The sequence below is a fragment of the Molossus molossus genome, unplaced genomic scaffold (genome assembly GCF_014108415.1).
Source record: "Molossus molossus isolate mMolMol1 unplaced genomic scaffold, mMolMol1.p scaffold_m16_p_17, whole genome shotgun sequence".
Lineage (NCBI taxonomy): Eukaryota > Metazoa > Chordata > Mammalia > Chiroptera > Molossidae > Molossus > Molossus molossus.
Window position 1 is genome coordinate 34,672,772 of NW_023425352.1, and position 12,278 is coordinate 34,685,049.

At 44.9% G+C, this 12,278-nt stretch overlaps 1 protein-coding gene across 1 annotated transcript in view; it reads right to left on the reverse strand.

The window, feature by feature from the left end:
• The window catches only part of PAPSS2 (3'-phosphoadenosine 5'-phosphosulfate synthase 2), a 71,339-nt gene extending 62,631 nt beyond the window's left edge, over positions 1-8,708 (reverse strand). Inside the window, exon 1 of the mRNA XM_036264793.1 lies at positions 8,658-8,708. Coding sequence (XP_036120686.1) covers positions 8,658-8,684 — 27 coding nt within the window. The 5' untranslated portion in view covers positions 8,685-8,708. The remainder of the gene's footprint in view (positions 1-8,657) is intronic.
• Between the last annotated feature and the right edge of the window lie 3,570 nt (positions 8,709-12,278).

Consider the following 12,278-nt stretch of genomic DNA (forward strand, 5'->3'; position numbering starts at 1 on the left):
GAGGAGCTGATAAGATTTTAGCTTCTTCTGTAGGTAACTCTCTAAAGACATTTCAGCTAAATGAGTTTCCTCCTGAATTCACAAACTTGCTTCACGAGATGGAGAGGACCCACTGAGCGAAGGCCCAGGAAACCTCTGGAACAGTGCCTGCCACGTAATAAGTGCTCAATGCTGGTGATAAACAAGTCACAGCAGAGTATGAATTTTGTCACAAAACATACTCTAAAAATGGAAACTCCTGCCCTGGCCGGTTTGGCTCAGCGGTTAGAGCGTCAGCCTGCAGTTCAGAGAGACCCGGTTCGGTTCCCGCTAAGGGCACGTACCTCGGTTGCAGTTTGTCCCTGGCCCTGGTTGGTGGTGTGGGTGGCAGCCACTCAATGTGTCCCTTTCACGTCGATGTTTCTCTTTCTCTTTCTCTCTCTCGCTTCCTCTCTCTCCCTCCCACTCTATCGGAACAAAAAATAGAAAAATAATGTCCTCGGGTGAGGATAAAAAAAAAAAGGAAACTCCTGTCAAATATATAAATCCCATAGTTAGAATATTAATATATAAGTCTTACTAGATCTCTTCTCATTTGTATGAATAATTAAAATAGAAGAATGTAAAAAGAATTTTTTATGAGTAAGTACTCAAGATGTATTAGTGACTCAATGGACCAAGAACAGTAATTGCTCGTATACTTTAGGAAAAGTCTCTCTATTGGGACTCTGCAGTTTAGGTAGATTTACCTGGCAGGACCACATGGTTACTGTAATTGACTTTACGGTACTTCATGAACTTAGGAAATAATGGAAATTCTGAGACCAACAACAAGAACTGAGAGGCTTTAGTGTGTAACTGGACTTGGTCTAACTTTCGCCTAATATAGTTTTATCTGTACTGCACACTCTGTTAACACTGGCATTTTTTTGGTTTTTGTAAAATGATTGAACCATTTGAAAAGGCTTAAGGAAGAATGAATGAGGTTGGGAGCAGGGGTTGAATTTCTAAAGAGAAACAGGCTAGCCAATGGCAAAATATTCCAAAATGGTCAAGTTGTATTTTTCAACTGCTGTTCTTTGGTCTGTATTCTGTCTCCAGAATGCAAAAACAGAATGCTAAAGCTAGATCAGGGTGTAATCGCGACTCAATGGAAGTGACTGTTTTTTGGTTTTTGTTTTTAGTGTATGGGAAATATTTCCCAGTACAAAAAAAAAGAGGAAACAAACCTGTACTTAAAAATGCACAGCACCGCTTTCAAAGGGCCCGTGATAAAGAGAAAAGTGTTGTGCGATCAGATTCTAGCTTAGGGGTAGCAGCACCACCTACTCAGCCGGAGAGATGGCCATGAGCTGTAGCAAAGCTCTTAAATGCATCAGCTGTAATAGAAAGGGCTTGAAGATGAGCTCTTAATTTTTTTCCCAGAAATTAAATGCTAAATAGTTTTAAAGAGGGAACAGCCTGAATAAAATGTAAATAATTAAAAATTTTAACTTAGCCCCCTGGCCGGTTTGGCTCAGTGGTTGGAGCATTGGCCTGCGGACCAGAGTCCCAGGTTCGGTTCCCACTAGGAGAACGTACCATTAAAAAAAAAAAAAAAAAAATTTAACTTAGTAGCATTGAAAATGCACAAAATGTCAGTTGGGAATTTTATTGCTTTGGGCCCAAGGCCACTGTGCCACTGACTGGACAGAAAGTTGAAAGAATATCAAGGTTTCAGGTGGGGTGGAGCAATTAGAAAAAGCAAATGCTGTGTTTAGAACAGACTTAAAGACAGAGTTTGAAAGAACTGAAAAACTGTAATTAAAGAATATAAGGCCTTAGTAGCTATAGCTAGTTAATTACGGCAAGCACAGTTCCCAGTTGGGTCATTCAATAAATATATGTTGAGTAGATGAAGTGAACAAACACTTTAGTGAGATCTGACAGGAACTAAAAAGGGAAAAGATTTTAGAGATTTTAGGAAAACAAAATAATACACAATGGGACCACCAGCAGAGGACTAAAAAGTTAATTCAGGTTTTCAGCAGTAGAAAAAATATGCAAATAAAAGTCATCACCAGTGTCTCGAGTTGCTGATTTTGCTAGAAGTTGGGAAGGCATGAATTGTCCACAAATAATGTCTGGGGGAAGGTACAGGATGAATGAGGTAATGGGGAGAAATCTCAGACTTTATTATAGGCAGTTTAGCTTGCTAAGTAAAGTCTGCAAATGATTTTTAAAAGCGCATATGGGGCATAAATTAAAAAGAAAAAAGTAATTGTAGTAATATTGGAGTGAATTTAGAAGCTTAGTGGCTAAAAAACAATATTTTAAATAGCTAAACATATAAAGCAGATGTTACCTAGATAATTAAAGTAAATATAAACCTAGTATATATGACCATCCTTAATGATGTACATTTTGAACTACTTATGTAACTGTTTTGAAAGCTTTATAACAGGTCATAGGCTATCTCTACTTTTATTGACAGAATTTAATATTTGGTGCTCACCAGGCTGAGCTTGTCATGTTTATGTTACAGTCGTGTTTCTGTAGTGCCAGTCATAGCAAAATCAACTTTAGGAGTAAATTTGAAATGCAGACAGAGTTGCTGATAAGATATTAAAGGAAGTCAACACCAGCCAACTGATGGAAGTCATTTTATACACCATGTGTTATCAAAGGCAAGTTATACCTCAAGTTTTAATACAGTGGCTCTCTTGCAGGGAAAAAAAAATATTTTCATCTTGTGCAGCAATTATTTGATCAAAAAAGCAGGAGAGAAGAACATAAAGACCAACATTCTAACAAATCCCATGTTTATGATCAACCAATGAAAGGCTTTATTTAATCTTCATCCAAAGAGAAGCAAAGGGAGCTCCGTGTGAGTCGGAGAAAGGGCTTGCTCCTGCACCTGATGCTGGGCTTGGAAAGAGAGGGCCCAAATAGCCTTGGGGACTCTGAAAGGGGGGGGCACTGCTGCGCTTCTGATCTCAAATAGGCCCCAGAGGACAGGAGCATTAGACTCCTGCAGCCCAAAGAGCCCCAGCCGGTCACAGCAGACAGCAGCAGGGAGTACGGAGGGCATCCGCATTCCCCCCAGACCGTGCTGGAGCAGCAGTGACCTGGGGTCCCCAAAGGGAGCATAGAAGCAGCAAGGAGACATGCTGACACTGAAGGGGACTTTCAGACAGGAATGTACTTGTACTGGACCAACACGAAAGACGAGACAGGACAATGAACATCTCCAAGGATACCTGCGCAGGCAGAGGCCACCAAGACAAGGTGAGCACCCCCCACCCCAGGCCTTAGCAACTTTGTAGGGGGAAGGGATTAAGTTAAATATATCTGACTTAAGTTTACTTGTTCTTAAAGTTTTCTCTTAAGAACAATGCTATAGGCCCTGGCCAGTTTGGCTCAGCGGTCAGAATGTCGGCCCGTGGACCGGAGAGTCCCGGGTTCGGTTCCCGCTGAGGGCACGTTTCTCGGTTGCAGTTTGTCCCCGGCCCTGGTAGCTGTCATGCGACCAGTCGATGTGTCTCTCTCTCTCTCTCTCTCTTCCTCCCTCTCTCCCTCCCGCTCTATCTGAAAATAAAAATGCAAAAATGTCCTCAGGAAAGGATAAAAAAATAATAAATAAATAAATAAAATAAAAAAGAATGCTATAGGTATGATAGGAAACATTAATTGTACACAGGAATTGAGAAAAGGTAGAGATTTTTGTGTCCAGCAATGATGCTCTAGGTTATACACGCTGATCCTTCCATGAAAACAACTTTTAAATGGCTGGTTGTAATATAAAATAATATCATTAAAAACATGAAAAAGCTGACAAGACAGTAAGAAACTGGCAGGCCAAATTCTGCAGGAAAGAGAGAGCGTAAGAGGTAAGCAGGGAGGCACATTTATCCTCAGAGGGGCAGATCTGAACTGATTTTGGCAGCCTCACCAGGGAGGTTAAACAAATCAGAGCCCAAAACCCACCAAGTGGGACAAATAAAAAGGCCTGCCTTACATTAAGGGGAGGCTCCTAAAAGTCACACCCTAAAAATAAGAGTGAACCAGAATAAACCCACTGCCCACTCTGAGAGACTGCAAGGATAGTTAGTTGCCTTGGCATTGAAAGTATATGTAGGGAGGTGGGGTCCCTGAGAAGTTGTATTCACAGGCTGGCCCTTGTGTGCAAAATTGCAACTCAAATGCACATCACCTGGGTGGTCTAAAAAACTTTGAGTGATAAATTTAGGTTAAAGTGGTCCCAGACTAGTAATGCCACCAGGCACCTGGCAGAAACAAAAGCAAATCCTGGGGGGGGGGGGGGGGGGGGGGGGGAGGCATTCATTCTAAGCCTCAAAGAATCCCTGAAAGTAATTTTTCAGTGGCAATAACAAATACCCAGGCAAAAATAAGCGAGCCCACAAAAACAGACAGATAAGGGGGGGGGGGGAATCAAAGAAAATCTAGATCCTAAAAGCAAATTCATGCTCTAATGAATTCTGCAGCCATTTATGTAACAAATATTTACTGAGTACCTACTCTGTGCCTGGCTCTATGCCAGGTTGCTGGGCACACCATATGCCATTTCAGCTGTCATATGAACAAATCACCTAGAGGATGAAAGGTTAGTTGAACTGCCATTATATTTATGTTTATTTACCTTTAGCTTCTGTGTTTTCTTAAGACTTCCAAACACAAGGGCCGATGAGTGTCCATTACTATTTAGTGATAGATTTTGAAATAAACAGAAATCTCTAAGGACTGAGACTGACATCACTGATTCCTTTCCCAGACTCTCAGTCCCTAAAGGTTCCATGTTTGAGTTAAGCCTAATTATACCCTAAGCAAACCACAGAGCCACGTGCAAACAGAAAAGTGATGAAAGGCAAAGAGAACTATCTCAGAGACATCAAACAGAGTTAAGTACATTTATCTTTAACTGTAAAAGTCCAAACAGAGAATCTTAAAAGAATAGCACAAATTGGACATTAACTTTGAGGTAAATCTGGAAACAGCTAAAGGCACAGGAAATGTGGAAAGAGTTTAGTCCAAAATTTACTTATAAATAGATGCCTTTCTTGGCAAAGGTGACTGGCAAACTCTTGCTAATATTTGGGTTACTCTGTTGCATTTACACTAATTATCAACCTTTGTCTTCTGTCTAGCTTTTCACAATAAAGATTCAAATAGTCAACCTCTATACTTCTGCATTGGTTTGCTCTTATTATAGATTATATAAATACTCTGGCGGTTGTCATTTTCTCAGCCTTTGGAACAGCATGACTCAAGCTTTCTTCTTCTTGTTTGCCAAACCACAACAGTATGGTATAATAATAATAACAATAGCTACTTACTCTGGGTCTGCAACTGTACAAGACACTTTTTAGGAGTTATGCACTCCTCACCACAATGGTAAAGGGTAAGTCATTGCTATCCCCATTTTGTGCTCAAAGTTGGACAGTCCTGAATTCAAATCCTGCCCTGCACTTGTCATTTCTCGTCCCCTACAGATGAGGCTGTTTCCTGGGTGAAGGCTGCTGTGGGGATGAAATGAAATACAGTGTGGCTGAGTGTGGTGTGGCCTCTAGGGAGTATTTGTTTCTTCTTTCTTGCAATGGTCGCTCATCATGAAATTCATGTCTTGCCTTAGGCAGCATCTTCAAATAGGCAGACAATCCCTTGCATTTATGAAGAGTTTTATACTTTCAATACCCTTTCACTTCCTTCCCAACCGTTGGCTTGCTTGATCCTTTGGAAAATATTTTAATACCTTAGTTGACATTTTTAGATGGCTTGTCTTCAGGACATAATAACAGTCTGTCAGCCTTGAAAAATGCTAATCCAGGAAATGATGCAAGAAGAAAGGACCAGGACTTTGCCTTCCTTCCCAGTCCTCTGGAGGCCGCCTGCCTCCTTCCTTCCTAGGCATCTATGTGTGTGTAAGGGGGATGGGGGTGGCAGGTATTGGAGGTAAGTCAAGGGTGGTAGAGAGGGATGTGCCACATAGGTGTCCTAGGTTTCTATGGCAAGGATGCCCAGCACTGAAGGAATGTGCCACCTTCCCTTATAAAAGAACATTTCTTTTTTTTTTCTTTTTCTCAAGCTTGTGTAAAAACCATCCTAACTTCTCTTATTTAAACCAAAACTACGTACTTACTCTTCTTACAGTGGTCTGGATTGCAAGGCCATATTCATCAATGTGGCAAAAAATCCTGGGAAAGATGTATTCACCCTAGTATAGCGCCTGGCACACAGTAGGGACTCAACACATATTTGAAGTTACTTCATTGACTGTGGTGTGTCCTCTATTGGCAACGCAGAAAATCATGCAATGATTCCTCACTTTTAGGTCAGCCTCCTAGATCAGCAAGATTCACTTGTCAAATAATTGATTAGTGGAGAGGTCACACAGGTGAATAGATTTTGTTTTGGCCTGCAAGGTTTCAAAATACATTTTGAATTAACATTTAAAACTTCAGAGATTTCATATACATGTACAGCCAGCTTGCTTTACCCAATAGTATCTATCTGACCCTTTGGGGACTTGTGCTGGTGCCTGGATTATAACTATGTTGGCTAAATAAATGTTCAGAAATCCTGTTAGCTGTAGCAGGTGTTAATTTAATCCCCTACCCCAAACATTCCAAACAAAAACTAAAGGTTCAAAATGTGTCAGCACAAAACCCAAACCCTCCGGCACTCAAATTTCTCTCTGAGAAATGACTGCAGTTCCCACTATCAGCCTGTAAAGCCCTTTCTCAAACCCTCCACTTCACAGGTTCTTGCTAACTGGAGGCATGAAGAGGAAAGACCATCTGCCCCTTCGCTACTAATGCCTGAAAAAGCATCCCACCCCCCCCACCCCCCGCCCCCAACTGGGAAGGAATTCTTGATGCAAGCAGGGAGGAAGCATGAACACTCCACTAACATAAAATGCTATTAAATGCCACAGATGCTTGTTATTTAGAAGACAACGTTTGGAATCTAACAGAAACTAATCATATTAAATAGGCCTAAAATGCAAGTGAAAGTCACTTGACAATATATATATTTTTTTCTTTTCTTTCTTTTTTTTTTTTTTATCCTCACCCGAGGACATTCTTCCATTTTTTGTTCAGATAGAGTCAGAGGGAGAGAGAGAGAGAGAAACATAGATGTGATACATCGAGTGGCTGCCACCCACACAACCAACCAGGGCCGGGGACAAACTGCAACCGAGGTACATGCCCTTAGTGGAAACCGAACCCAGGACTCTCTGGTTCGTAGGCCCATGCTTAACCTCTGAGCCAAACTGGCCAGGGCTCACTTGACAATATTTTAAAATATATTACAATACAATACTGAGAATCTCCCCACTTTAAAATCATCCCCACAAAAGGCACATAGATTCTGACCATTCTCCCTTTTCAAACCGATACTGCCTCTCTCCTTGACCCTCCTTTGCTAGTCCAGTGTGGTCCCCTGAAACCACAGAGCCCCCACTCCCTTTCCCTTGCTGCTCAAGCCCACACCTCTAGCCCCTGGATGGCCCCTTCACTCTCCTTCCCCAATTCTTGTTTTTTCATCCCACCACAAATACACCTCAAAGATATTTCAGTAATAAGCATTATATAATAGTAATAATACTATTATACATTCCTTATATATTGCATTAATAATACATTGCTACTAATTATAGTAATACATATTTATTGAGCACCTATTATGTACCAAGCACAAGTTTAACTAAGAGAAGTCAACCCATTGAGTAACCACCATAATCACCTGAGACTTGCGATGTGGTTATTTAAAGATGAGTATCCAGCAGTCAGACTGCTGGGTGGGATCTTAACAAGGCTTGCAGACCACCTCTGGTGTGGCCAAATGCTCCTTCCAACTCTTAAGAGTCTATGATTACTGCTGCCATATTTAAGGATGTGAAATTTATAGAAGCCCCTAATGCTAAGTGGGAAAGGAAGTTTTGTCTTTGGCAAACCCTCTATTTCCTATGAAGGGGATGTCCCAGGTTAATTCTGGATAACACTGAGCCTCCTCAAAACAATCCGCCCATCTTACTCCAAGCGAGGAGTCTCCCTGATGGAACTGGAGGGGCCACCAGATGCCAGCAGGGAGCTGGATTAAGCGAAGGGTTAAGTCCTGCCAGTGTAGAAAAGCAATTTCCTCCAGTGAGTCTAGATAATTGAAGCTTCCTCTAGGAAAGCCTGCCATTAAAGTCTACGACGAGGAGGTTCGACGGACAAAGTTTCAATGACTGTCGACGACGTGTTCCCAGAGACCCGACCTGGCAGAACCGGAGTCAGTCCAGCCCTCCACCCGCTCGCAGATCAGACAGAAGAAAAGGCGGGTCTGGGAACCTCTCGGGGAAGAAAAGACATTTCCTAGCTAGCGTCCTTTCTCTGGATGGGGACCTACTCTGCAAGCTCTGGAGGTCTAGCCCGGGCGCGACCGCCCCAAGGCGCAGAGGATCCGGGAGGCGCGGGGCGGAGGGAGCAGCGGGCGGGCTGCCGGCGGATCCGGCCGAGCCTCGCTCCCCGGCTCCCCGGCTCCCCTCCTCCGCGCCCGCGTCTCCTCCTCCCGGCGCCCGACCTCCGCGCCGCGGCTGCCCGCCTCCTCCCGGGGAGGGTGGGATTCAAGTGCCCCGGGAGGTCCGGCGCCGGCCGGCTGGAAGGGGGCAGGGAGGCAGGCGACGGGAAGCCTACCGTCTTCTGCTTCTTGACCCCCGACATGCTGCTGGCTGCGGAGGCGCCCGGCGCGCTGGGACTCGGAGCCCGGCTCCCGGGAGCAGAGACGCTGGGACGCGCGGCTGGCGGAGGCTGCGGCAGCTGCCGGACTCCGGGGAAGGAGGTATAAAAAGGCTTCGCAGACACGTCGCACTTCCCTTGACCAGCCCCCTCCTCCTACTCCTCCTCCCGCCGCGCTCCTCTCCGCCCCGTCGGCTCCGCCAGCGGCGCCCAGCCCAGGGGACCCGGCCGCTGCCTGGGCGGGGTCCGGCCCGGCCCCCGACTCGCGGGAGCGGCTCGGCCAGCTCGGGTCGGAAGCTGGACCTAGCATCCCGCGGGGCCGACCCACAGGCTGGGCGTGGAGCCCGGGGTCGAAATCGGCCTCTCCTTTCCCACTCCCAGCTGGTCCCAGAGCATCCCCCACCGCCCACCCCCGCACCTCTTCGAGGAAGTCTTCCCGCCTCTGGGACCCGAGAGCTTCTTCGGGTAAGGACAAGGATGCTTGAAACCGCCAGGCGGGTTGGCACGGGCCTCAGCGGGCACCAACGCCCAGCCTGCCGTCGTGGGCAGTGCTCACAGCCACCCTCAACCTTCGCTGGTCCTCACTCTGCACTCTGCCGAGCTTTGCCTTCAGTCTCCTGCGCCCCCGCACCAGGCAGGCACTGAGCCTTTCGTTCTCCTCCTTTTACAAATGGAGCAATTGAGGCTTTCAGACTTTCTCAAGGTGATATTCCAAGCAAGGGGATTCCAAGCCAAGCTGTCAGCCTCTACAGCATAGGTTTTCTGTACCAGCATCGTCGTAGACGATGATGATAAAATCAGCAGTCCCGTTGCTTGCCCGGGTGTTATGTGCCAGTATGGTGCCGAGGGGTTATATGCATCCACTCCTTTGGGGCTCACATGTCTTCCTGTGTTACAGATGGGCCAGTTGAGGCCCTGCCCCTTCTGACCAAGCCAAGTAAGCAAGGCCAGCCCCAGAAGATGGCCAGTGGTAGCTCAGCGAATTGTTTCAGTCGGTCCCAAAGTATCCCTATAGGTATTTCTGTGTGTTCAGCACCTAGGATGGTTCTTGTGGGAAAGAGTAAAGGAGGCCTAAGATGCGAAGGCCTAAGGCTAGACCCTAGGGCTCCAAGGTTTTACCAGAAGACAGCATGAGGCAACTCCCTTAAAGAACCCAAATGTCTGAGACAAGCTGAGGTAAGGAGGAGAGAAGCTGTGATGAGTGACAGGCACCTTGAGCAACAGGACAGTTGGGGAGGAGGCGGCTGAACATCACTGTATAAGAGCGGAATGCTCATTTCAACTTTGGTCTTTCGTGGGAAAGCGCTGGAGAAGTTCTCCTCTGAAAGGTGAGGGATGGGACTTTTCTTCCCTACCGAACTGTATTTCTGGAAGACCGCCAGCCTTCCAGACAGGCCCCCCAAAGATCTGAGTATTCATTGACTGCCCCTCTCCATGGAAAGATGGGAAAGAAAAATAAACCAGGAGCCAGAAATTTAAAACGCAGCCTACATATTTGTACGGTGTTAAAACGTCAGTATATTTATGTTCTTACTCATTTTGAGTCAGCTGCCACCACTCCCTTCAACCGTGAGCAGCTAGAGGGCAGGTACTGGGTTTGAGAAGTTCTGTGTTGCACAAAAACTAGAAAGCTCTCAATTAATGTGATTCGAACAGTAATATCCCATTGGAATTTCACTGGGGATAAAAAACACACAAAAACTTTGTATCAGTTCCAGCCGTATTTTGGATTTTGGACCCTGGCAGATCCTGCCCCTAAGAGAAAAGGTGAACTAAGTGTGGATGGAGAAATAACAACTTGCATAATTGTTTTATTTAGTTTTTCATATTGCCTTTATTAAAAAAAAACCCATGCTCTTGAAACAGAAGGAAGTTAAAGGCAAATCCCTAGGGCTACTCCTCAGTATTTTATAGATAAGCAAGGTCAGGGGTGCTGAGAGAAGAGGCTAATCTGAACCTAGTCACTAGTTGGGCATAGTAGAGACTCAAACCCGGGACAGCTGATTCCCCAAGTGCTCTGTGTATGGCATCACAGTCTCTAGGTCAACTACTTCGAGACCCCGTGATCATTGTAAATTAGACTGTTTATCTTGCTTTAGATTTGATTCATTCCAAAATAGTACTTTGGAACAGATATTCTGTTACTACTTCCAAAGACTTGTGAAATAGGAAGCCTGGGCTCCCTTGGACCCAAGCTGAGGGTTGTCTGGGATCCTTGAACGTCACATGCCATCATTTAGTTGTCATGCAACCTGGCAACTCAATGAAAAACAAAACTGCCCTTCTTTTTTACTCTTCCCAGGTTTTTTCTCTTCGAGTGAATGTCTTGAGTTCTTTTTCATCTCACTACCTTAGGAGAGGACATTCCTTCTGAAACGATATGAGCAACTAGCAGCTGAATTTTTGGAGTTTATGATTCCAGCACATTGGAAGTGGGAGAAGACTCCCTTGGGGGTAAGGAGGAAGGGTTGCAGTTCGTCCTTTCATGTGGACAGGCTCTGCATAGCCTTCTCAGGGGTGTTCCCTCTCGGACTCCTCTGTAAACCACTGTAGCCTACACCTATTGTACCAACTTATAATCTTTGAGACTGCTCACAACATTTAACTCATAATCTTTCAGACTACTCACATTTGCATGAGGGGTGTGTGTGTGTGTGTGTGTGTGTGTTTGGTATGTGCCCTTAGTGGAAACCGAACCCGGGACTCTCTGGTCCGCAGGCCGACGCTCCAACCGCTGAGCCAAACCAGCCAGGGCTAATGTGTGTTTTCTTTATATTTTCTTATTTCCAGGGACTGACTGAGCTTTAATAATTTACTTAATGAGTGGTGATTATGACTTGGTCCTTTTATTGTTTAGAAAAGATGGAATCAATCAGCCCACCCAAATAAGCAAGAGAAACACATATACAAAGAATGCCAGTGTTGGTGAGACGTTTATGCCACAAGACATTGGCTCTCCAAGACATTGGGGGGGGGGGCACTCATCCCATTTTAGGGGATGGAGAGGAACTGCCCCCCTGGATGACCATTCCAAAGAAATGTAGCTACATTGCCCCCTAGTGGCTGTGGTACACTGAGATCTAATGATTGAAGGCTACAACACAAAAATAAGTTCATCTGTTCCCTTGGGTCAAGAAGCCCAGAGAAAGTCTGCTAGGATCCACTCTTCCTAGGCATAGGTACTATCAAGATCAACAAGGTGTGGTCCCTATCTTCAAGAAACTCACAATCTAGTGAAGGAGACAGACTCTGTCCCCCCACCCTCACTCCAATCATTTCAATACAGTACATGATGTGGAGAGGGAAAAATGACATTTTATTTTGACTTAAAACACACACACTTCACTAATCTTTCTTTGATGTAGGGCTAAGGGCATTTATTATGGTATAGGTATACTTGTGGGAGTTCCAAACACCACTCTCATAAGGTGTCTTCAGTAATTTCCAGTTTGGAATTTTATAAGGTGGAGTTAAAAATTAAGAGCACTTAAATAATCTGAGAGAAGATTCAACGATTTTTACAAACCTCTCCCCAACTTTGTCTGTTCTCTTGCCTATACCTAATTCAACAGTATGATT